Here is a 26512-nt window from a genome sequence, read left to right as displayed (position 1 = left end):
TGCCTTCGGCTCAGGTCATGATCCCAGGGTCCCTTGTGATCTCTATCAAATAAATAAATAAAATCTTAAAAAAAAAAAAAAAAAAAAGAAGAAGAAGTCTAAAAGATGGGATGCCTGGGTGGCTCAGTCAGTTAAGTTTCTGCATTCAGCCCAGGTCATGATCTTGTGGTCCTGGGATGCAGCTCCATATGGGGCTCCCTGCTCAGTGGGCAGAATGCGTCTCCCTCTTCCTCTGACCCTCCCCCCACTTATGCTCTGGCTTGCTTTGTCCCTCTCAAATAAACAAATAAAAAACCTCAAAAAAAAAAAAAAAAAAAGCTAGATATTCCGGAACGCAGAAAATATTTGTAAATGTGTGTGTGTGTGTGCGCACGTGTGTGTACATATGAGCTGACATATTACATAAAGAATTCCTACTGCAGCTTAAAAAAAAAAATCCCCACCAAACATAGAAGACTGACCACCTAATAGAAAAATGGGCAAAAGACTTGAACGGACTTCATAAAAGAGGCTATTCAAGGGGCGCCTGGGTGGCTCAGTCGTTAAGCATCTGCCTTCAGCTTGGGTCAAGATCCCTGGGTCCTGGGGTCGAGCACCGCATCGGGCTCCCTGCTCGGCAGGGGGGCCTGCTTCTCCCTCTCCCACACCTGCTGCTTACGTTCCCTCTCTTGCTGTGTCTCTCTCTGTCAAATAAATAAAATCTTAAAAAAAAAAAAAAAAGAGGCTATTCAAATAGCCAATAAACACACAAAGAGGTATTCAACTTAAATATCCATTAAGGAAATGCAAATTAAAACTACAATATGATACCAAAACACACGCCAGAATGGCAGATATTAAAAAGACAACAACAACAACAAATTGGCAAAGATGCGAAGCAACCCAGAAACGTTTACACCACGCTGGTGGGAGTATCACCTTTATCATCTAGTAAAAGCTCTTTGGAAAACGGTTTTACAGTATTTACTAAAACCAAACATAGCCATGCCTTATGACCCAAAATTTTCACCCGTACCCAACAGAAGTGGGGAAAGATGTGCAAGGAAAAGACAAAAACGTTCATGTTTCGGAAAGCCCAAACCTGGAAACTACCCAGATGCTCATCACCAGCGGAATGCCTAAATAAACTGGACGCAGCCGCACGGAGGCCACCGCGCAGCAGCAAGCGGACCACGACTACAGGCCACAATCCAGATGTCTCAAGATACAATGCTCAGCGAATGAAACAGACACGCAAGAAAACAATACTGTGTGATTTCATTTACATCAAGTACAAAACCGGTCTACTGTTGCAGGACAATGGTTACCCTCAGTGGCTGTAGGGATCGCATGGGGGTGGAGGATGAAGAGGGTTTCTGGGGGCGGCCGGCAACATTGTTTCTTGAGCTGGGTGCCGGGAAACACATTTAACCCCTGGGGTCCATCCATTCCCATCTGGGGTGGAGAAGCCAGGAAGGAAGAGGTGGTCCATTCAGCTACATGACGGAAACCGCACTGGTGCTCTGCCCCGCTGTAACGAAAGCCCTCTATGACTCCATGCCGGCCGGCCATCCTGACACAAGGCCACATGCCCACAGCGGACGAGCTGCAGCGAGGAAAATGTCTGCAGGAACCAAGGGGTCCCGCTGGGGTCTGCTCAAAGCCTCCATGTCGGGGCACCCAAGATGGAAGTTTTTTTCCCCCCAAGATGTACTCAGTAACATCTTATTTGAGCAAGTCAGGTAACCAGTTTGAAGTCTGATTGGTATGTTAAATGAGCCTGTGCAAACACACATCATGCGCGCACCCGCACGTATCTTCCCCACACTCAGGCCACAAGCTGGGTGAGCTGAAGGGCTAGAGGATGGCCTCTCTCTTTCTAACGGATGTGGCCTCTACAAAAGGTTTTTCCATGCACCGGGGACCTGATGCCTGACACAGTCCACATTCCTTGCTACCCGCTGGGCTGTTCTCTATTCTAGGGGACGAGACTTAGGGCTATGGCCATGACAGGTGTCCTCGCCAATCTGAGCAGCTGGGTTTCACCATCCCGATGTACAGTTTGCCCAACACTTCCCCCACAGCTGAACAGCCTCGTCTGGTTCTCCTCTCTCTTTTTGCCCTGGTGCCCATGGAAACCAGCTGGCAGATGGGTAGTTATTTCTGAAGCTCAAGGTACAACAGATGGCGACTTTCTTTCTTCTCCAAGAGAGACCCAGCACAGGCTGCTACAATGGCAGTGGTCCTCGGACCCCTCTGTGGCCACCAGGACCAGGGTCCTCTTGACCTCTTGCCTGATCGCAGCCAGGAGCCTAGTGGCACAGCTCGGGCTGGGACACTCTACAGCTTTTGATGTCAGCAAATATTCCATCTTGCAATGGCTAACAGAAATTTATTTAGCCTTCTGTTTTCTTCTGAATTACACAGGGAGTCTAAATTCACCATAGAAAACCTCTAAAACACAGAAAAGTGTTAAGTTGCTGATAAGAGGAGCACTGGAAGATCATCACAATGCCCGTTTTAGGATATACACCTCTCTCTCTCTCCCCAGACATAGTCACAATATATGAGTTACCAAAAGTAAAATACAACAAAACAAGCGAGATGAGAGGACTGTGTTTAGTGCCTGGTTTTCTGTGTTAACAAACCTCTCAACAGGCCGCTGAGCCGACTGCCACCCGCTGCACTGGGTCACTCAGGTTGTTCCTGGCATCTCACCATTACCAAGAAGCTGCGATGAACATCCTAGAATAACACCCTTGCTCATTTATCCAAGTAATTCCTTAGCCTATATCCCTAGAAGTCTCTAACCCTCATGTTCTCTGCCCCAGGATCCCCCAGTCCCTTAATGGAAGTTCTCACGGCATGAACGTCCCTACCCATGTGTTTGTTTTCAAACGTCACAAACCTTCCCGCAAGAACCCGGCAATGGCGGGGGAGAAAGCTGTAGGATCACTCAGAGGAAGTGGCAGCTCCAAGAGGGCTCGGTGCTGTGTCCCTTGCTGCACAGGTGGCTGGGAAGCTGATCCACGGTGGCAGAACCACTTCTTGCTCTTGAACCCCAGGGCAGGCTGCCGCCCTGCTTTTAGAACATTCCTGGGTCCAGTTAAGGAATCTGTGTGCGCGCACTATGTGGCCGGCATTGCTCGTAGTGCTGGGGACAGAGCAGAGCACATGACAGGCCAAACCCAGGCTCCCGAGCAGCTTTATCCAGTTACGGTGTTTGGACAGTTGACCTGTGATTGTTTTCCACTCTTTTGCTTCTTTGTGGTTTTCTAGTATTTTTCTACATGGGACGTGCTTACTTATGAAAAACAGCATAAAGAACAAATACAGAAATATACATATATATTGAGTTTTACCTTGTGAAATCTGGGGCTTGTCATGAAGTGTCACCATGTTTAATGCTAAAGGCCCTTGTGGTCACCTTCCCCTGTCAGCTTTGGTAGAAACGTCCTAAGTGGCCCATCGCCAGTGTCTGCTCAGGCTCTGCGCAGGCCCTTGGGGCTGTTTCCAGGAAGACTCACCTTGTATTGAAGAGCGCAGCCTTCACAGCAATGCAGATGGTGTCGAACAGATTCCCGTCACATTCCAGCAGCTAAGGGAGGCAGGGAGCAGGGGGGGGAGGGAAAGCAAACATCATTTCTTGCTCGAAGTACCACACCAGTTAAAGGACACTGGTGCCCACAAAGCGCTCCCTGTTCACAAGATAAAGAGAAGCACGTGTGGACGCTCTCCTGGCGGATGCCGGGCACATTCTCCCTCATTGCCAGAGGCTCCTTGGTGACCACGCCAGCCTGCACCCCACAGGTAAGGTCACTGCTAGCCCCAACTATGGGGCCACCACTCGGGCCCGGCTTGTGGCGGGTCTCCTCTAACTGGCCCCCCAGCCATCTGGGTCTGCACTCAAGGAGGAAATGATCACCTTTGTTTTGTCCCCAGTGGCTCCCGAGTGTGACTTGCCTCTGTACCCACATAAACCCGGCCTCCAAACAGGTACATTATGGTGGCCACTGATGCAGCAGCCACCACCAGGTTGGCAGTTAGCAGCGTGGTTGCTTCCTGTATGTAATCACCATCGTATAGCTGCTGCCCGAACACAGGACAAACACACCACGCTGTACATTCGGTAGCACAAAGACTAAGTTCCTCCCCAAGAGCACCAACCACGCTTCCGGGTGCTCACTCCGCCGGGAAGGTCAGAGCACACTATTCGGTGGAAGGCAACACATCCTTCTGTCTTCATTTCAGTGACGCCTTGGCCTGAGGCCCCCAAGAAAGGAAGGGGAGGCGAGTCTGTACCTACCCATCAGACCTCCACCTCCAGGGTGGATGCCGGCCTGCCCGCAGCACGGCAGGATTACTGCTTCCTGAACCCCCTCCGCCCCACCATCGTCAGCGCCCGGCTCTGTGCCCAGCAGAGGACTAGCTCTTCCCCCTCGTGGCTCAGACATAGACTGCCGCCCCCCAGGGAAGAGCTCCAGCGGGACTCCCGAGTCAGACCATCGGCTAGGACTCCTGTCTCTGCCACTCAGCTGGGTGGCCACTTCACATCTCCAGGCCTCGCGGAGGCTGAAAGTCCCAAAGGTCCCACAGAGCTGTTCCACAGGCTCAATGAGCTCATGTTTGGAGAGACCTCAGAAGCGTGTCCAGCACACAGTAAGCGTGAGCTAAGTGCTTCTAGAGAACACTGCTCTGCGCCTTGGTCTCCCCGCAGCCGGCCTCGCAGACAGAGCACGTGTGCTGCAGGTCCGTCTGCACTGCGCGCTCTGAGCTTGTGGGTCACAAGCACCTGGGGAGCTCAGCAAAGCGCAGGGTGACACGCTGGCATGTGCGTTCAACTCCAGACCCCAGGCGGTCCTGACGAGCAGCCAGGGCTGAAGACCACCGTCTCCCACTCTGTGCCCGCCTCATGCCAGGAAGGCGCTAGGGAAATACTGACATCTACTCTAGTGGCTGTGGGATCTCCCTGCTGGAAGGACCCTAGGGAGCACATCACCCCCGCCCCCCACCTCCTTGGCAGTTGGGGACACAGAAGCCCTCCCGCTCATGTCACAGTGGCCTGCCACAAACTCTGGCTCATCAGCAAGAGAGGAAATCAAGAGGGCAGAATGTTAAACCCGATCGGCCCGGGGGTCCCCCGAAGGGCAGGTACCAGCCTGCCCGCCCTCCTCCCTGTGGTGCAGAGGATAAGCCCACTCCAGGCCTCAGGGCCGCCTGCTCAGGCTCCTCTCTGCGCCACACCACGGGGTAACCCAGGTCAGGCAGTGCAGGTCTGACGCTCTCCTCTGCCGCTTGCTGGCCTTGTCCTCTGAGCACCAGGATCCCCCTTGGTACAGCAAAGCCCTGCTTCTCTGTAGGATGACATGAGATCACACCCTTACCATTCCTGGCATGTAACCGGGGCTCAGAGACCCTAGCCTTCTCTCTTGTGGCCAAGCAGGTGCAGCTTAGTAAGAATCTTTCTGCGACACACAGTGGGACGCCCAGGAGGCAGGGGACAGCAGGTGCGATACAGACACCCAGTGGCTTAGTGAGGTCAAGAGCTGGTGCCGGCATTAAAGAGAGGCAATGTTGAGGCCCAACGCCACTCCTCACAAGCTGACTCTGGGGCTGGCTGCTGCACCTCTCCGAGCCTTACTTCGCCTGTAAATGGGGAAGACAGCAGTGACTGCTTGCCAGAGCCACAGGGCCTACAAGGAAATGTATATAAAGAGCTCGTCCTCCAGGTGCCTGGGTGGCACCCAACTCCTGGTTTCGGCTCGGGTCATGATCTCAGGGTCGTGAGATCAGGCCCCGCACTGGGTCCCAGGCTAGGCAAGGGACATGCTTGAGTTTCTCTCTCCCTCTGCCCCTCCATCTCCCTGTGTGCTCGCGCTCTCTCAAATATATCAATAAATCTGTTTTGTTTTGTTTTAAAGCAAGCTCATCCTCATCCCACGCAGATGCGCCAACTTGTCCAACTTCCGCCCATCACCTCCGTGGGATGCCGCCTCCAGAGCATCTCTGCTTTTGTGTCTCCTTCCCCGACGGGTAGTTAATTTTGGGTGCTACCATGATAGGACTGTTGTGTGACTTTTCCCGTAGGACGGTACTCTCTGCATGCTATGACACATGCGTTGTATTTAACGAAAAAAACTTATTATAGGACATCATGCTTTTTCCACCTAGTCTCTCCCTGAAAGTTGAAAGCAGCCACTTAAAGAGGGACACAGCACCGGCAGGAGAGCAGGCCGACTGGTCTCCAGCAGACGCAGACGGTGCGGCCAGTACACCACGTGACACATACCAGTACGTCCACGTAGAGGATCCAGCAGTGCTCCCGGGGGCTGATGCAGAGGGACTTCAGGTCGACGCTGCTCTTGTTGTTAAATATCCGGTAGAGGGTGTTAGCGATCTCTGTGCCAAGGTCATCACCCCCTCGACCTTCAAATTCAGGGGTAGCATTGGCTGAACTACAAAGAGAGGTAACAGAAAAGCTGAGTGAGTCTTTTCAAAAACAAAAAGCAAAGGCACGGGGCTTTGTTCCAGTTGCTCTGTGCAATGCTGGAAGGACAAGCGCTATCAGGAAAAGTCACCACAGTGGGAAAGGACAGCACCTGCCTCTGGCCTCCAGACGTGTACGCAGGGAGCCAGATGAGTACCACGCTCTGTCTGTCAGGGGGCATGACAGGCATGCCCACCCCCCGCCCCCAAAAGAAGCCATCTTTATCCAAAGAGAAACAAGAGAAAAATAGTAAAGTGAACCTTGGCCAGTCATAATTAACTCTGAAGAGTGGAGTACGGCCCTCAGGCAGGCCCAGGAAGCCAGGAGGCCTGGGGCCTCAAGCAGTCTGGTCACAGAGGGGTCATTTCACAGACACCATCCCGAGTTTCCATGGCCTGGAATGCACCATGAAACTCTCAGAGCAGAACCCACAACGCAAGTACAGTGAGGGACCTTCCTGGGATGGCTCAGGTCTGTGTGACAGCAGGTCACACTACATCGCTTATCACTGTACTGAACAGCAGGAAAGGGAGAGAGAAAGACTGGAGGCTGATTCAATATCAGATTGGCCCTTTTATTTGATCTGCTATTTTTTCATGAGGAAAACTTTTCCACTTCGGCCTCCTGAACCTTACGCCCAATGACCTCAATGAAGAAGGAACAGGCATCAACATTTGCTGCCCCAAGCATCACTCAGAAGTGTTAAATGGGCAATTTCTGAGGGTTTTGGCTTAATAAAAACAAACCCTCAAAACATCAGGGCGCCTGGGTGGCTCAGCTGGTTGGACCAGCCTTTGGCTCAGGTCATGATCCAGGAGTCCCGGGATCGAGTCCTGCGTCGGGCTCCCAGCTCCATGGGGAGTCTGCTTCTCCCTCTGACCTTCTCCCCTCTTGTGTTCTCTCCCACTCTCTCTCTCTCAATAAATAAAGAAAATCTTTAAAAAAAAAAAATCAGTGCAGTAAGTAAACATTCCAGGAATCATTTTACTGTATTGAACAGGGTCCAGAAAGGTAAGACCCAGCTGCTTCACAATGGTCTCTACAAAATCACATACTGAAGCTTTTTCTAGTCCATGCACTTATCCATCTAGAAAGTACCAGCTCCCTGCTGGGTACTGGAGGGAGAGCGTGAGCAAGGCGGATGAAGGCCCCAGGGCGGCAATCTCACGAAGTCAGGAGAAACTTCATGATAGGAAGCAAACAGCAGGAGTGGGGCCGGGGAGGATGTTGACCAGTGCTGGGGGTCACAGGAGACCTCACACCAGAACGTGGGCAGAAGTCAAGTCAGGCTGCAGATAGGTGGGGGGGGGCATTCCGGGCAAAGCGACACCCATGTGAAGGCTCAAGGCCGTGCCCACCCCATCCGTGCAATGCTAAAAGAAGTCTCACCTGGGGCGCCTGGGTGGCTCAGTGGGTTAAAGCCTCTGCCTTCGGCTAAGGTCATGATCCCAGAGTCCTGGGATCGAGCCCCACATCTGGCTTTCTGCTCAGAGGAAGAACCTGCTTCCTCCTCTCTCTCTGCCTGCCTCTCTGCCTACTTGTGATCTCTGTCTGCCAAATAAATAAATAAAATCTTAAAAAAAAAAAAAAAAAAGAAATCTCACCTGATATATTTAAATAGTCCATTCGAATATAGGCAGAAGAATGACCCCTGAAACAATGAGAGTATATCACCATATAGTAACTGTGCTTCTCGGACTCTACAGCCTTCCCCTTCCACTACGAGCCAGCAGAGCCCCAGCTGAAAGTCTCCAAGAGAAACTTCCATCAGCCTTGCTGTTCCCTCACTGCTTCTGCTGGACATAGGCACTGAGCCATGAAAAGCAGCTCATTTACGGTGAAATAATCAAGTTCCCAGGGACCAACTGAATAATTTTGTACAGCCAGCAAAACAAAAGCTGTTTCTAATTTACACACTAAGCAATCAATATTAAAATCCATCTTTTAAGTAAAACACATCCATATAGATCTGAGCAGACAAATCCAGCCAGAGGCACTTGTGCTTAAAATGTGCACTTTCCTGACTACAATGGGCCACACCCTGGGGGGGGATTAATGACTCAGGTTTTGAGGCATCTGTTCTTTTATGACCCTAAGAGATGGCTTACAAATCTTCCCAGGTCCAACTGGCTGAACTAACCCACCCACAAAACCACGCCCCACTTTGGTTTTTTTTGACACTGAACTAATTTAAAGTGGGAACTTTTCCTATTCTAAAAGCCCCCCCCCCTTTTCTTTAAACACATTATTCTTTCAGCACAGCTGGTAGCCAGGCAGAGAAGAAGGTTTAGAAGCTTATGAGACTACAGAAAGCTCCTCTGTCTGGCTGGTGCCTAGGCCCTGAAGGGACTTGGGGGAAGAGGCTAGAAAAACGGAAGGAAATTGTTGGGGCAGGGGTGGGGACACAATAATACTTCAGGTGACGTGAGAAAAGCCAGAGAACCCATATTCTAACAAAGGATGAAGAGTAGGGTTGGGTTGGGATAGAGAACGGAGGGTCCCCTCTCATCACTAGGGGTGCTCCTAGCACCCCTTGGTACAGGTAGACAGTGATACAGACCCAGAAAAGGACCCTCAGAGACCCTGTCAGAGGACAAGGATGCCCACGGCGACTGGCCAGGTAACCCCGAGAACAAAGAGCTACCGGTGACCCGCAGGCAGTGATGGAGACTCTGACAAACCTTCCAGCCCATCTAAAGGCATTTTAACTCAGCTTTGAAAACAAACTCCGGTAGTGAAACCAAAATCTCACGGGTGGGCCCGGCAAGACCTCAGATGGGCCGACTCTCTCATTTCACCACGAGGAAAACTTGAATGTTCTTTTGGAACGACTGGAAACCACTGTGAGTACGTCAGATGTACCAGCTCACTGTATTCACACAACCCGGGGGACGAGCTAGGCACTATTTCTGACCCCATTTTAGAGAAAATGGAACTGAGTCCCAGAAAGGTTACATAATTTTTCCAAGCTCACACAACTCGTGACTGGGGAGCAAAGATTCCAACCCAGGCAGCCTGGCCCTTACCTGCTAGGCGGCACCGGACTCCCATTGAATGCGTCGTCTGCCGCGCCTGGCATGTAGCCTAACGTGAGTCAAGGTCATGAATGGATGCTCTGGTCTTGGGACTTATTACTAGACCACAAATACTGGAATCAAGGAATGCAGGCTAAAGGAGTCCTAGATAAAAAGCTTCCCTATTAAGTGCAAAGTTAAAAGGGAGAGAGAGTGCGCAGGCTGTTAACCCTCACCCCCTGCTCGGAGGTATCACAATACATTCTTTCAGTAGCCGAGTATACACTTGGGGCTTGGGGCATAAAACCAAGCGCTTTCTGCGGCTACAGCTGCCAAAACCAACTCAGATCCTTCATAGAGCGTGACCTAGCCCCTCTTCCCGTGCTGTGGGGAAACTGCTTACCAAGCCAATAAACTAATAAAATTCCTGGGAACGTTGCCGCTCCCCGTTCTCCACCCCTCCTGACTCATCACCTCTGCTCTGCTCCCCCTGCTTGGGCCATCTCTGGTTTAACTGGGGTAGGGTGAGATCAAGGCCATGTCTACCTGAGACAGGACTTCAGACATTAGACCCATTGTTTCCCTGGTGATCAATCTGGCCTGCAAATCAATGGAATCTTACAGCCAGGCAGAAGAAAGCGATTTAGTGGGTCCGCGGGGCAGGGCCAACTCTGGCCCTTACCCGTCCAGCTCTGCGGCAGGCCCCAATTCCTCCCATTCCCCTGTGTGCACAGGTGCTCATTCCTGAACCTGCAGAAGCTTCCCCATGAGTGGGAATGGGGGCATGAGCACATTCGGAGCTTTTCATGGTAAGCCCCTGACTGAGGTTTCTGGGAGAGTTATCAGCTCTGGAGACTTCCAGAATACAGCTAGCTTCGACTTACTTTCTTTGCAGGTTGCCTGTCTGCTTTGTCCTCCTCTCTGCACTCCAATCAGGCACTAACAGTGACCTCCTTCGAGCAGCACTAAGCAGTGAGGAGCTGAGATCAAGTGGCTCCATCCACCAATTCAGGGCTGAAGCTTCCGGTTCAACATTAGTGATGAATACGAGTGATCACAATGAAAAGTAGTTACGATCTCACAGGGTAGTAGCAGGTGTTAGGCACACTGAAATGTCGATGAATGACCGAAGCCTCTCCGAAAGGCTAAACCAGGCTTCCAGATACCCCCTATCAACATGGTGTCAGAACTACGAAGAGACTAGATGGACCGCCACCTAGTGGTAGCCCAGAGTCACATACCAGAGCTCCCTAAATTCTTACCCTCCTCTGGGCTTCAGATAGAGGGACACCAAAGTTTCTAAGCTCTGATTTAAAACAGGCTGTTCTCAAGTTACAGCTAACACACCAAAGACATGAGATAGGAGCCAGGAGGTCTTGAGTGTGCTCCCAGTTTTAGTGATGCCAGGCGTCTCCGGCACAGTGCTCAGGAACCCCAAGTCTTTGCTACTCTATGGGTATGGGGTCAGAGTCAGTGCAGCCAGGTACCCTCCCCAAAGGGCAGCATTCCCAAGACACAGGGGAAATTATGGGGTGGGAGGCAATGTCTGCCTCAGGTGCCACGTATTCTTCCAAGTAGACAAAACTGAAGTAGAATGAGGTAGCAGAAAAGTAGTTTTCTGAGACTTCTCAAACCACTGGGAATTTAAATAATGAAACCCTGGAAGTTGCTGATCAGTCAAGTCAAGCTGGGCTCAGACTGACAGCCTACCTGACCCCAAGCTCCGGAACAACACCTCTGCTTCGGTCTGAAGCCTGGGGCTCTCAGCGGAGGGCTCGGTGGGGGCACCCTTGGTGCTGGGCACAGCCACAGACGTCCAGGAACCATTCCTATTCGCTGGGGAATAAAGGGGTTCGTATACGCAATTACGAGTTGTCTTTGAAGACCCAGGTGAGGTTCCGAACCGACGGAGCTTGGTAAATCGTCTCCCTTCTCTGGAGGAACACAAGGTTTTACAAATGTCTCATGGTGACTCCACCTGCTAAACTGATCACTAACCCAGCCACATGAAGACACTACAGTGTACCACCTTGTGATTATCCATCTTGATAGAGTCCAGAGAACTCCCTGGGAACTGGAGCTTCCGGGCCTGCGGAGGGTCTCCTGAGCCTTACAAAGGGAGAAAGGAGAGGAGCAGGCAGCCCTGCTTGGCCACGAGGGAGAGGCTCCTCCTAGAACCCAGATCTTGGGAAGAGCTGGGTCCAAGAGTCCTCCCACCCCGGAGTCACCCTCCCTGTACAGCTGGGACAAGAAAGGGACAAGAGCAGCAGGCTAACCTAGAGTCATGTTCAGACACAAAGCCACAGTGAAATACGTCCCCTATGCCAAGCATCCGAGGGCAACACCTTCCCTTTGGTGTGGTTGGGCTGACCGTCTGTGGTCGGCCGAAGATGAAGGAGGTACAAGATAATAAAGAGGTGAAAAAGAAAAGCAAATTACAGTCCTTTGCACATGGTGCCTGCTCCTCAGTGACTGTTCGCTGCACTGAATCAGGCAGATCAAGGCCAGGAGAGGCATTTTCTTCCACCAAGAGCAAAGGGGTAAGTTGGAGACCTGAACGAGGTCACTGCGACTTAAAGGATGGGCCAGTCCCACTGGATGACTCAGGCTGGTGAGAGCCTGAGTCCAACCAAGGGGAAGAGACTGCCTCAGGGGGTGGGGGATGGGGGGGTCGCTCAGGGCAGGGTGCAAGAAAGGACTAGAAAGAAAACTGGACAGAAAGCTGACTGCAGATATGTTCTCTGAACTCTGAGCACAACATCCCTGGAAAGTTGGCTTCTGCGGGCTCCATGGAGTAGAACAAGCCAAGGCAGACTGGGAGAAGCCTGAGCTGGCATGACCAGTTCTACGACCCTGGGGAATTCCTGACCCTCTCTCAAACTGATCATCTCTCTAATACCAATGTTGTGAAGACCAACTTCTTTTTAATTTAATTTAATTTTATTTATTTATTTGTGGGGAGAGGGAGAGGGAGTGAATCTTAAGCAGTTTGCACGCCCAGTGTGGAGCCCAATTCGACACTTGATCCCACGATCCTGAGATCATGACCTGAGCTGAAATCAAGTGTAGACACTCAACCAACTCAGCCACCCAAGGACCAACCTTTGAGTGTGAAAGAAGACCAGAAGACTCGAACTCATTATATAAATGGGGGGTCAGCATCTATGCCGAAAAGGTGCACGAGCAGGCCCAGGGCTGCCATCTTTAGAAGCGCCTGCTTGCAAGGTGGGCCCTCATTTGCCATCTGGGAACTTGACAATAAGACCTTTCCCAGTCAACAGTGAACTGTGGTCCGCTGTCGCTGGACTATTGGTGCAAATAATGTGATAAGGTGAATATGTGCTTTCCTTCCAGGAGTCTGGAATTTTGGTACGTGTTAAGCAGAGGGTGCCCATGTGACTGGCCCCGATAAAAATCTTGGGTGCTGAGTCTCTAATGGGCTTTCTTGGGCAGAATCATCACACACAAGTTGCTACATTTCCGTTGCTATGATAAATCTCAGCCATGAGTTCAACTATATGCTGGGTCCTGTGGGCCCTTCCAGCTAATCTCCAAATATGGGGGTGGTCTTGGGGACTCTAATACAGAATCTGTATTAGATTAGCTCATGTACCTAGCATGAGCTAACAGAGATCTTTACCAACTCAAGAAAGCCTACTGTCACCACACAATTAGAAGTGAAGTTACAGACGGAAGATGGGACTGGGCCCCAAGCCCAAGAAAGGGGAGGCAATAAATGGGGGAGGAGGGGGCAGGGAACATTTCCTGAAAGCCCGCTAGGAGCCAATCACTGTGGTGGTGCCCACTCTATCTTCCTGATTTCCTTTCTTCATCATTGCAATAGTATCATTATTCCTATTTTTTAGATAAAGAAATTCAGGCATAGAGAGACTGAGTAACTAGCCTGAGGTCACAAAGCTGGCCAGAAGAGTCTGGCTGGCTGCAGAAAGTGCAGAGTCCTGGCTCTTCCCAGCGCCCACACTGCCTGCCTCGATGCCACTCCCTCCATTGGGCTGTTTGGCCGGCCCTTGTCCTTTCTCTGCCAAGCAAGTCATGAAATGTTTTCTGCAAAACTCGAGCAGGAAGAGAAACAGGGCATCTGAGACCAAATGACCCTTATCATCTACGTTTGATATTTTTCAAAGCATCACAAAACCCATCATTTTACTTGACTCTCAGAACCACCATGTGCCGGGCTGCCGGGCAATGCCCTCCTTTCTCGGACGGGGACAATGAGGCCCAGCACAGACCAGGTGACTAGGACAAGGGCAGGACTCAAGCCAAGGCCTTCTTCCACATATCCCAGTGTCCGGCACCCAGGAGGGATGCAGGAAATACCTGCTGGCTGCAGGAATGATGACTGAATACAAAATAAAAGTAGGTTCAACAGGAAACCAGAGGTCTCGTCTCTGAATTTTCTTTTAAACCATTTTCTCCTTTAGGGAGGGTGGGAGGCTCAGCTGGCTAAGTGCCTGACTCCTGATTTCCGCTCAGGTCACGTTCTTGGGTGTTGTGGGATGGAGCCCTGATCCAGGCTCCACGCTCAGCAGGCAGTCTGCTCAAGGATTTTTTTTTCTCCCTCTCCCTCTGCCCCTCCTGCCCGGCTCATGCACACATATGTGTTCTCTCTCTCTCAAATAAATAAATGTATCTTTTTAAAAATATACATCATTTTTCTTTCCAAACATATACATAAGGATACCTGGGTGGCTTAGGTGTCCGACTTTTGAACTCACCCAGGTCTTGATCTTGGGGTCGTGAGTTCAAGCCCTACATTGTGCTCCACACCCAGTATGAAGCCTACTTAAAAAAAAAAAAAAAAAAATGTGGGACGTCTGGGTGGCTCGGTCCGCTGAGTGCCTGCCTTTGGTTCAGGTCATGATCCCAGGATCCTGGGATCGAGTCCCTTGTCAGGTTCCTTGCTCAGCGGGGAGCCTGTTTCTCCCTCTGCCTCCAGCTCCCTCCGTTTGTGCTCTGTCTCTCTCTCTCAAATAAATAAATAAAAATTTTTTTAAAAAATGCAAAGTACTGACCAGTCAACGAAGAACTCCAAGTAACCTTCATCTGGTTTCTCTAGCTTCGGTGTCCCCATTTCTGCTTTCACTCCCACCAAGATGTCTGTGTGACCCTGTAGACACATGCAAGAAGGGGAGAAGCGTTCTCACTCAGGGTAGGTAGCCAGATACCCAACTGCCAACCTCCTCTCCCAGACTAGGCCCCTGGGGGACTCTTTTAGGAGCACTGCAAATGAACTTGGGAAGTGGCCCTTTGAAGAGGTAAGGGGTCCTTCAGATCTGTACAGATGCCCTCCCAGAATCTGGCTTGGGTCTTGGGAGTCCCTGGAAAAATATGCACTCCAAAGCCCAGAGGGGCCCGCAGCTGGCTCCCTAGGGCCTGCCTGTCCTCCCCCGGGGCACGGCCTGTGGCCACAGGGTACTCACCAGCTTGACCCTGGCAGACCCACTGGTGTTAGACACCACGTCGGTTTCTACTTCGACACATCGGTAGTCCTCACAGCCACGGCCATCCACACGGAGGTCCTCCTAAGGGCAATAACCACAACCCTAATACAATCACAACCCAACCACCAACAGACCTCTAAAGTCATGCATGCCATCTCCCCCAGAGATCTAGGCAATACAGCATTGACCCTCTCTTAGCAAATCACTCAGAAGTCTGTCCTTATAGCAAGGAACAATATTACTATTTTCCACATGAGGGAATGAAGACTCAGAGAAGTAAAGCCATGTATCTGAGGTCCCACGACTGGCGAGAGCAAAGCTGGGTTTCCCATCCAGGCCCAAACGAGGGCAAAGTCCATCCTACATCTCACGACCCCAAACAGGCAGACGGAACAGAGAAAATCTGAACGAGAGACAAAATAAGTTGGCAATTCCCAAACAGCATCAGAAGTCTACGTTGTCAGAGTTACATCTGCCCCAGCTGTGCCCCCCCAAACTTAGCAAGATCTACGCCATGGACAGCCAAAGACATCCAGTGCTTCTCTTCTAAGGCAGGCATTGCCGAGAACAGGGACAGCAAGCTTCCGCCCGAGGGCCACCTGCTTCTGTGAAACGCTGCACTGGAACACAGCCACGCCTGCTTTCACGCTACGATAGCAGAGCTGAGTGGTTGTGACGCACATCTTCTAACCTGTGAGCCCCAAATCTTCACTATCCAGCCCTTTATAGGAAAAGTGTGCCAACCCCTGCTACCGAAGATGGCCTTCAGAGTGGTCTGCGTACTGCCTACCCCTTATCTCCAAGTATTTACTTCTTCCGCCATCTACATCCATCAGCCTAACTCACGGATATCTGCTCTAGGCTGCGGCTGTAATCCAATACTGTCATTACTTATGCCGTTGCTCCAAGTGTTCCCGATTTGGCCACTGGGGGTTCCTCTGGGTTGGTTCCTGCATTCTTTCAACATGCCTGAAATCGTTTTCGAGCACATCTTTACTTCTGACAAGACAAGATGTTCCGGCCTCTGGTATTTCTCCCTGCCCCAGACCTGGGATCAGCCCTTTCTCCAAGGAGTCCTGGTTCCTTTCACTGAGGAACGGTGCTTTATAAACCAGGATCTGGCTGCTAAGTTAAGTTCACTGCTGCCAGGGTACCACTGCTTCCAGAACTTCTCCGCAGAGCTAGAGGACATCTGTGTATGCTAACCCACACAGCTGCATTTATTTCTGAGTCCGTCCACGTAACTATCGAAAGGCCATGTGTTCACGCGGAGAGTTGGTTCTAACCTTCCTCCTTGTCTTATCTGTAACTTATTTCTCAGAAAGTGAGAAACCTGGCTCTCGTTATCCTCAATGTATTTATGTATTTGTTAAATCCCGAGAATCAAATTTACGTGGAGTACCGTTCTTCTTGTCTCCAGCCTTAGAGTGCCCACCCGGAATCCGTCTCCCAGTGGTCTTCCCCATCCTTCAGTGCGGCTCTGCTACTCCCCCGCACGGTGAGGTTCATCTGTAACTGTGCTCCAAGGCGGCTCCCTCATATCCCGGCTACTTTTAATTACTCATTTACTTTTCCGGTATGTGGACTACCACCGCGACTCTAGGAGTCAAAATTATCAGGACAAGTGTGCTCAGGGAAAGGCCGCTCTCCCCTCGGCCCTATTTTCATGCCTTCTTCTTTCTAGCTCTTTCCCACCCACCCCAGGCAGTTTGTTTAATTGCTGGTTCATTGTTCCTGTATCTCCTTTGCACAAATGAGCAGATACATGAATTTATATCCCTTTCTTCCTTATATGAAGAGTAACATGCTACAGACATTCTTTTATACTTTGCTTCTTTTTTTTTTTTTTAAATATTTAATAATACATATGTAGGCAATCACTACACATCAGCTCGTGGAGATCTTCCTCGTTCTTTGTAAACATTTCTTGAAAGCACTCTTCTTTCAGAAAAGGACTCATAGGCTTCATCAGATTCTCAAAGGGGTTAATGCTCCTCAAAATTATTTTTTTAAGATTTTCTTTATTTATTTGACACAGAGAGAGAGACACCACAAGTAGGCATAGAGGCAGCAGAGTGGTAGGGGGTGGTGGGAGCAGGCTCCCTGCTGAGCAGAGAGCCCGATGCGGGGCTCAATCCCAGGACTCTGAGATCATGACCTGAGCCGAAGGCAGAGGCTTAACCCACTGAGCCACCCAGGCACCCCATCTCCTCAAAATGTTTAAAAACACTGTCCTAAAGTATGTAACTGGTAACAAATTTACCTTTAAACTGCCTGGCTAACTGCATATATGACTGACATTTTTATTTGGAGACACTGAAATCCAGCGAAGCACTGTACTCACCCAGCTCTGACCTTCTTCCACTGTGTTTCTACTCTTGCCCTATCCCCCTCCTGTTAATCAGAGGAAATACACATCACAAGTCAGCCTGAAGTCCCTCTGAGGCTCATCTGCTCTCCAGGCCATCCCCTACCTGGAGGGAGTCCCCATCGTGAGTCTGGGGAGACCAGTACTTGAAAAGCAACAGATGTTCAAATCTAGGAAATGAACCTCCAGGGAAGAATTCCATAAAGTGATTCCTCTTCCCTGGAGGATCCCAAAACTACATAATAACTGCCTCTTGATGACCCCACCCAGAGAAGAGGAAAGGCTTCCTAGGTTAATCTCCGATGCCCCATCCTCCAGGTGTGCCCTATGAGGAAAGTGAAAACGGGCCCAGAAACGTGATTTATGAAGGCTGCCCCTACCGGAGCTGCAGGTCAGGTGCAAGTGTGAGCACTGACCAGGACTCTCAGTCAGGGGCTCCAGGCCTGGTCTCGCATAACTAGCTGCCTGATCTAGGACAAGATGCTTGAGACTAGTACCTCCTTCGTTAAAAGACGGACATTGAATCAGAAGGCCTCAAAGGTACTTCTCTAATTCTACAGATCCATAAATTAAAACAGCCACAATTACTTGCAAAAACTAATAGGAGCTATTCTCTAATGGGCATTTACTATATTTGGGATAACGCGATAGGAATGCTACACAGCTGACACATTTAACTCTCACAATAACCCTGGGAGACAGCTTTTTTCATCCCTTTAACAGATAAGGAAAGAGGATGAAAGATGCAAAACGTCTGGCCCCAGGTCACATGGCCAGTAAGAAGCACTTGAACTCCAAGCCAGAGCTCTTAACCCACAATTCCACATGGTCCTCTGCATTCTGGAGGGTCTCTCCACTGGGCAACAGGAGACAGCCTCCCTCGAAGGGTGAACTGCTGGCTCTACCAGTTGGTCACAACAATGGAGAAAACAACTCTGAACGCAGGGAGGACACAGGTGACAGGGTTTCCAACTATGGCTTTAAAATATCACTTTTCTGGGGACGCCTGGGTGACTCAGTTGGTTGGACGACTGCCTTCAGCTCAGGTCAATGATCCTGGAGTCCCGGGATCAAGTCCCACATCGGGCTCCCAGCTCCACGGGAAGTCTGCTTCTCTCTCTGACCTTCTCCTCGCTCATGATCTCTCTCACTGTCTCTCTCTCAAATAAATAAATAAATAATCTTAAAAAAAAAAAAATCACTTTTCTGGAAAGATCTAGTCACTACCCTTTGTAGTGATAACGCCCCTGTTCCAGGATGGAAAACCGGGCCTCACCAGGTACTGCCTTTCCAGCCTTTAAATCACTCTCTGCACTCTTAATCTCGAATAACAAACTGAGGGTTGCTGGAGGGAGTGGGGTCGGGAGAGGGTGGTGGGGTTATGGACTTGGTGGGGGGGTGCTGTGGTGAGTGCTGTGAAGTGTGTAAACCTGGCGATTCACAGACCTGTACCCCTGGGGCTAAAAATACATTATATGTTTATTAAAAAAAATTAATTTTTTTTTTTTTAAATCACTCTCTGCTCCCTGGGGAAGGCTCACTGGGAAAGGCTCAGGTGACAAGTAAGAGATAAACAAAAAGCTATAAATTTTCCTTCCCAAGGATGCACAGAGTATATATTTTTTTCCATAGAAAAAAAAAGCACCGAAGAGAATAGGAGAAAAACAAACCAAAAACAAACAAACAAACAAATTAGTCCACAAATCACTGCACTCAGGACTATTTTTTTTTAAATCCAGCTTTCCTCATAAAAGGCTTAAAAATTACCCAAACCTGCTTGTTCTGGCTCAGAGCCAGACTCCCTACCAAAATGTTTATTCACCAGTAGTACTCGGAAGCAAAGGAATTAATCCATGTGTGACCATTTAAACAGGGGCTGCCCCGCAGCAAAAGCTCCATCCAAAAACCCAACAGAAATGTCAACAAATGCGGGACACCCCCATGGAGTGATGGGACAGGGTTGCCCTTCTCCGCAGAGGGGGCTGGAGCCCAAGGGGGCTGGGACAGCTCCTGATGACTTTCCAGTTGTTTCTTACCCAGCCACAACATCTCTGCCGACTGGGTGTGGTGTGGTGTGGTGGAGTCCTCTCCAACCCATATACATATATGTGTGTGTGTATATAAATACACACATATATATATTTAATATATTATTTATATATATATATTATATGTACTATATATATATTTAAAGATTTATGTATTTATTTGAGACAGAGAGAGAAAAAGAGCATTCTAGGGAGAGGGACAGAAGAAAAGAAAGAGAGAATCCCAAGCAGACTACTCCCCACTGAGCATGGAGCCCGACATGGGGCTCCCTCCCATGATCCTGAGATCATGACCTGAGCCAAAACCAAGTGTTGGATCCTCAACTGACAGAGTCACCCACACGCCCCTCAACCTGTATTTAAATCTCTCCTGTCACATACCAGCTTTGTGACCTTGCACAAGTTAACTCTTCAACAGCTTGGAGTCCGTCTCTTCATCTGGAAAGCAGGAATCACCCCAACCTTACAGAGTGAGAGGAGAATCCAAAAGCCAGGAATCATTTCGGGGACCCTCAGCGCACTGTAGCACACACAAGTGCCTCCTGCACAGTTCCCTTCTCCCGCTTCCCACCTATCTGCTATCTGCTCACCGAATCCTCAAAAACAAGCCTGCAGGGAGCTTATGCATGAGGAAGGTCACTGAGGCACCCGTTTCGCTGTCCATGGCAGAGTGGAAGGACAAGGGACTCCCCAGAAACACCTGTCTCAGACCCAAGTAACCCAGTCCTATCACTCATTAAAGGAGGCTGACAAGTTGGCTCTACTAACCTAACATGCTGGGGAGAATTTAGACTGTGGCCTTGGCAGTGAGGTTAACCCTCCATTACCTTGTTCTGACCTGTCCAACACCTTGGACCTGCTACAGAACAGAGACTAGAACACTTCTACTAGAATGCAACCCCACTTAGGAGAAGGACCACATCAGATCTGGCTCTGCAGGCCATGGCCCAAGTCACAGCGGGCAAAACCAGATGTCAGTCCTCATTCACCTTCCGAGTGTACTGGGTAGTCTGCAGTTCAAGGATGTGATTCTGTTCACTTCACAGAGCGCCTGGGTGCAGGCTTTTCATGCTGTGGGCCCGCAAATGGGAAGGGCACAGGACTCAGAATCAAGAGTCCTGGGGGCTGGCTCCAGCTTTGCATGGCGGGGTTGAACAGCTGAATACGGACTGTTCCGCTTTACAGCGGAACTGACTGTCCCAGTGTCAGCCTTGTTCCCCCTTTTTTGTGCTGTTCTGCTAATGATGCTTACAATGAAAACTAGAGCCACAGAAAAGAAATGAAAATCATCAGCTGAGCTACACCTCCCTTCAACTGCCACAAAAATTCCATAAGATGGCTTTGACAAAGTCCAGAGAGGAATGCCTCTTGGTGAGGCTCATCCATCGCTAGGGCCTGGTCTGAAGCTTTGAAGGCCAGTTTCATGTCCAGGTCACGGCCACAGCACCAAGAAGCAGGCCTGTAGGAAACCTACCCTGCCTCTGGCTCCACTGAGGCCATAAGACTGAGCCACAGTCCACTTCTAACAGCCAGAGCCAGTGGTGGGGGTGTTTGACCCCACGTACAATCCGGAGAACAACCTGCTCCTCTGGCATGAAACTGACTCTCTCCTTGGAATCTGATCTCTGACCTGGGAAATACTTGAGAAGGGAGTTCAAGAGGAACTGACAGGTCAGGTACGGAGGGTGGCCAGAGCGACCACATGAAAGAAAGGCCAGGGTGGGGGATGGGGAGGCGGTGACAGATTTTTTGCCAAGATGAAGGGAAGCTGGACAGCAAGTGCTGCAGAGAAGAGATACACTCCAGGAGAATGGAGTGGAGGTGTCACCACCGACATAAAGATGAGCGGGGAGTCACACAGACCACGTGGTCCATGGTGGAGCTGCCTTGGGACTTTCTAGCCCTTGCCACAAATCTGCTTTTTCTGGAGATGATTTAATAATCTCTAGCCCTCGGGGCGCCTGGGTGGCTCAGTGGGTTAAGCCGCTGCCTTCGGCTCAGGTCGTGATCTCAGGGTCCTGGGATCGAGTCCCGCATCTGGGCTCTCTGCTCGGCGGGGAGCTTGCTTCCTCCTCTCTCTCTCTGCCTGCCTCTCTGCCTACTTGTAATCTCTCTGTCAAATAAATAAATAAAATCTTTAAAAAAAAAAAAAAAAAATCTCTAGCCCTCAATTGCCACAGGCTGAACCGCTGGCGGGGTCACTGTGAAGACTGGGAACACAGTGTGCACAGTTCAGCACAAAGCCACACTTCTGACGGAAAAAACAAACTTGAAAAGGACCCAACATCTCTTCGGCGTTGACCACCTGCCAGGCGCGCTGTATTTCCCCATCTCAACATTTCTCACAAACCCATTCTGCCCAACCCCCCCCACAATGGATACAGTCTCATTTTACCAGAGGAAGCTGGCTCAGAAACTCAGGTAAAATCGCTCTCACTGTGAATGGCATGGCTGGGAAAAGGGCTCCTTTTGGTCTGGCTCCCAGGTCCTCCTGCTAACCCAGCAGGAGACCACGCGACCTCAGGCTGGCAGGAGCAGGGACTCGGCAGCGGACTCTCAGCTGGACCAGGCCAGTGGTCCACCCGTAGGCCAATGTCTGCTGGCGGCATCGAAATCTCCTGACACTTTATGAACATGTCCATTCCCAGGCTCCAACCCCAAAGGTAGAGATTCAGAAGGTCTGGGCAAAGCCTGGGAATCTGCACTTTGCAGGTGAATGAAAGGTACTTCAAGACTTCAGAATCAGCAGGCTGAGGCGGAGGTCAGCTGTGTCTCCTCAGGAAGAAAACGCACACCTAGCCAGTTGCTCAAACCTGAAAGAGGGTAAACCCTAGATTCTGCAAATTCTAAAATCTGCCCCCCACAATCCCTGAGTATTGTAAATAGAGAAAAAAACAATTTGAGATACGAGTCGGTAAAACAAAAGCTGTACAAAGAAAGGCAAATACAATTCTAAAGGAACTTAACAAAAGTGGGAAAGATATGGGGCGCCTGGGTGTCTCAGTGGGTTAAAGCCTCTGCCTTTGGCTCAGGTCATGATCTCAGGGTCCTGGGATCAAGTCCCACATCAGGCTCTCTGCTCGGCAAGGAGCCTGCTTCCTCCTCCTCTCTCTCTCTGCCTGCCTCTCTGTCTACTTGTGATCTCTGTATGTCAAATAAATAAATAAAATCTTTTTTTTTTTTTTTAAGAGCTCGATCCCAGGAACCTAGGATCATGACCTGAGCCGAAGGCAGAGGCTTTAACCCACTGAGCCACCCAGGTGCCCCATAAATAAAATCTTAAAAAAAAAAAAAAAAAAAAAAAGTGGAAAAGATACTACTTGGAAAGATAACATATATACCATGAACTATTTAAAGTCTAGAAAAATGGAGCGTGGGAGGGGGCAGTGTCCAGAACGTCCCCTCTTCCTTCCTGTTGCTCACATGCTTCCAGATGGAAAGAGAAAGAAAGAGAAGTAGAAACAGGGATTCTCTCTGGCCCTTGCTCTGGGAACCCTATTTAAGGACCACATGACCAAGGCTTTCACTGCAGTAGGAAAAAACCATGAAAGTCAGGTACGGGCTCTTGTGATCACAGATCTGGATTTCTGTCCCCGCTCCACCACGTACTCTGTGTGTGACCTTGGACCCTGTCTGAGCTCAGTTCTTCATCTGTAATATAGAGGTAATCAATACCTTCAAGCCAGTTTCAAAGATTCGATGACATAAAAATTATAGTATGTGCCTAACCAAGGGTGGGACACCTCAGCCTTCAAAGGGTGACAGGGAACCTAACAGAAGCCAATCCAATCATATACTAAGAATACTGATGGACCAACCTTTCCATTTATCCTGTCCACGGATCCCTTCGATCCACTCCCTTGGACCCATTCTCCACCCTTCTCTGGCCTCATCTGTGCACCAGGTTATCTCCTTCTCAACTACTTCACCTGCACTCCCTTCACTGTCTTGTGGTTGGGTCTGGCCAATGAAAGGTCCAAAAGGAGATGAGACAATGCTTCCTGTCCCCCCTCCCTACCACCCCTAACTGGGGCCAAATTTCTGACAGCGTTTTCATCTGGCCAAGCCTACAGTGTCTGTTGAGCAGCTCTTCCTCCACAGTTGTAGCTATCACTGGCATCTAGTAACACAACTGCCTCCCTCGACCCTTCAGCCTAGGGGTAACAGCTCCTCCCTGCGGTTGCTCATCTCTGGGCTCCTCAGTATCTCTTGTCAATTACCTGAAATCCACCCACACCACTATAAATAGTGGCATCACACAAGTCTCCTGAATTATCTGAATGGGATTCCATATTCTGCCAGAACCTAATATGATTCATCCTCCTTGCTGACAAACTGCTTTCTCTCAAGTGTGCCCCATGCTTCCAGTGGCCATTTTTGAGCCTAATGATTCTGTCCGTCCTTTCATCTGACCCAAGCTGAAGCAAAGACATTTTTCTCCTGATGACGTTGGAACTGAACTAGAAGGGATGGCTTCTTATATACAGAGGAACCATAATCCCAGGAGCTGAGAGGTAACCACATTCCTCCTACCACATGGCCTGAGAAACCGCAGGCCAGTCTGAAGAGAGGTAAGAAAAAGCAGAGGCATAAAAAGCAGCAGAGATGAGCAAGGGAGAACCTGAAGATGACCCTGAATCCCTAGAATAACACTCACAACCTTCTAAAGCATATTTTTTCTGCTTGAGTGAGTTTGTTGGTTACCATTACTAGCAACTGAGTCCTCAACACACATTGTGAGGTTAATTTCAACTGCTTCTGGGTCACCTCTGTGGCTCAATTGGTTAAGCGTCTGCCTTTGGCTCAGGTCCCTTTTAAGACCTGCCTTACAAGTCCCAAGTCAGGCTCCTTGCTCAGCAGAGAGCCTGCTTCTCCCTCTGCCTGCCGCTCCCCCTGCTTGTGCATGCGCACTCTCTCTCTCTTGCTCTCTCCATGACAAATAAATAAAATCTTTAAAAAATAATAATAATTTCAATTGCTTCTAATGACCACCAAACCAAGATGAAATATCCCTTAAATAGTAAAGGAACCAAAGGCTGAAAGGAAAGGGATGACAGAAGCTAAAACTGACCATACTGCACAAAGGTGAAAAGTAAACCAAACAAGCAAAAACACAAGTAGGTCTACAGACCCAAGAAAGAACAGAATTCTGGGGAGGTATCATATAAGGTGCACAGCCAGCACTCAAAGGCCAACAAAACAAAAGTTGAAGTGATTTTAGAACTGAGTCAGTGGAAACCCCATGGGAAGCTTAATCACCTGCCTTCTGACCTTTATTCAGATGGTGTCAATGCTATTTCCCTCCTCCATAAATACAGCAAATTTGTAGCCAACACTAATAGTCCTTACAAAGAGATTTCTTTAAAGTCAGTTACTCTGGGGTTTCCTGGGTAGCTCAGTTGGTTAAGTGTCTGCCCTGGGCTCATGCCATGATCCCAGGGTCCTGGGAATGAGGCCCGCATCAGGCTCCCTGCTCGGTGGGAAGCCTGCTTCTCCTTCTCTCTCTGCCTGCTGCTCCTATGCTTGTGCTCTCTCTCTTTCTCTGTCAGATAAATAAATAAAATCTTAAAAAAAAAAAAAAAAAAAGTCAGGTATTCTGCATGGCTCCATGATACACAGAGCAGAGCATTTACCAACAACTGTGGCCCTAATATTAGATTCATGGTACGGATTAGATAGAGATTTAACTTTAAAAATAAAAAGAGTGCCCAACTGAACTCCCTTTTAAGACCTGCCTTAATCAATCTCACTGAGTACCTACTAATCGCTGGACACTGGCTAGGTTTTAAAGGGATCAAATGACAGATTACTTCCTCGAAGATCCATGAGGAAGGAGTGACTGAGTCTCCAAACCTCCAAACCCACTAGGATCAGGCATCTAGCCACCTCAACGACCTAATCTACCACCACCACCCCCAGTCCACCCATGGCTTCACACCTCCTCCACCTGAGAGCCTGCAGATTCAGCAACTCTTCCTCCAGGAAGGCTCAAGCCTATTTAATGCTTAAGCGTGCTGAGAGCTCATTTCAAACGTTATTTCCTTAGGGACGCTTCCCCTGACTTCCTGGACTAGATCAGGTCCCTGACTACTTCGTTCACAGCCATCAGTACAATTTTACATACAAGCAGACAAATAGATCTACAATTTCTGTCTCCTCCTTCTAGCATGGGAACTATATAAGGGCAGGATCCTTATCATCCCTTGAGTAGAGCTTAGTTCCAGGTCAAATGAACAAATACAGAGTCCTGAAAACACAAAGGAGGGATACCTGACATGGATTTAAGGGAGCAATTTTACCTCCTTAGGGAAGACTTCGGAGCATCACAGTCCCCAATATTGTATAGCTCCTTTGACCTCCACTAACTATACCACTCCCTTAGCATATATGTTACATTCCATTGCCTTTACTTTACTTTATTCATCTTTGAAATAAAGGAATCAATGGCTGAGGGAAAAGGGATGCCAGAAGTTGAATTTGACCATGCTCCACTGTATGTGAAAAGTAAAACACAAAATGATTAGGCCTCTACGGGCAAGAACAGGATTCTGGTCAGGCTTCACCAGGACATCTGGGGATGTCTCTAACCTGGGTAGGTTACGAACAAGAAGGACACACTTGGCTTTCCTTGGTAGCTCATTACACCCAACATTCTCCAATCTTGCTCAGGAGTGGTCTTGGCTCCAAGGGCTGAAAACTGACCACAGAAGATCTGAATATAGTTACAGCTGCCTCTAAGGATCTTAATAATCCACTGCAAAACTAAGTGCCACTGGCTGTAGAGCTGCTTTTTAAACATTCTTCTCCCTTTATTTGTAAGAGGGAATATATGTAATATATTTATTTATATTTCCAAAGCGCTGTCCCCTCACTGCCTTCTCTCCCTGTGCTTCCCAACCACGAGGTTAAGGAACAACGGGCCAGAAGCCTCCCGCCAACCCCCGTTTCCTAGCAGGGAAAAGAGAGGCTCGGCCCTGTGATGCGACTCCCTAAAGCTGAAAAGACGGCCCTGGGGGCGGTGCTCCCTCGCTAAGAAAAGGCCTCAGGGACCGCCTTCCCACCCAGGTTTGGAACCTTGTAGACGCGGCAGGTTTCAAGTACGCACACAGCCCTAAGTGCACCCTCGCCCGTGGGATCCTCAAGAGACTCCCGCT

General features: G+C 49.5%; 1 protein-coding gene across 2 annotated transcripts in view; it reads right to left on the bottom strand.

Annotated features, from left to right (window-relative positions):
- EXOSC7 (exosome component 7) overlaps window positions 1-26512 on the bottom strand; it is a 34922-nt gene that overhangs the window by 7978 nt on the left and 432 nt on the right. Inside the window, exons 1-5 of one of the 2 annotated variants that reach the window (XM_059160666.1) lie at window positions 15789-15845; window positions 14922-15023; window positions 14514-14608; window positions 6269-6434; window positions 3507-3577 (exon numbers count right to left, since the gene is read on the bottom strand). In XM_059160666.1, the coding sequence (XP_059016649.1) occupies window positions 3507-3577; window positions 6269-6434; window positions 14514-14608; window positions 14922-15023; window positions 15789-15830 (476 nt within the window). In that variant the 5' untranslated portion in view covers window positions 15831-15845. Of the gene's footprint in view, window positions 1-3506; window positions 3578-6268; window positions 6435-14513; window positions 14609-14921; window positions 15024-15788; window positions 15846-26512 lie in introns of those variants that run through there. The other variant, XM_059160665.1, reaches the window with a different exon arrangement.

This window comes from Mustela lutreola, chromosome 2 (assembly GCF_030435805.1).
Source record: "Mustela lutreola isolate mMusLut2 chromosome 2, mMusLut2.pri, whole genome shotgun sequence".
Classification (NCBI taxonomy): domain Eukaryota; kingdom Metazoa; phylum Chordata; class Mammalia; order Carnivora; family Mustelidae; genus Mustela; species Mustela lutreola.
Note: the sequence above shows the minus strand (reverse complement) of the source record. Positions and strands in the feature narration are given on the sequence as shown.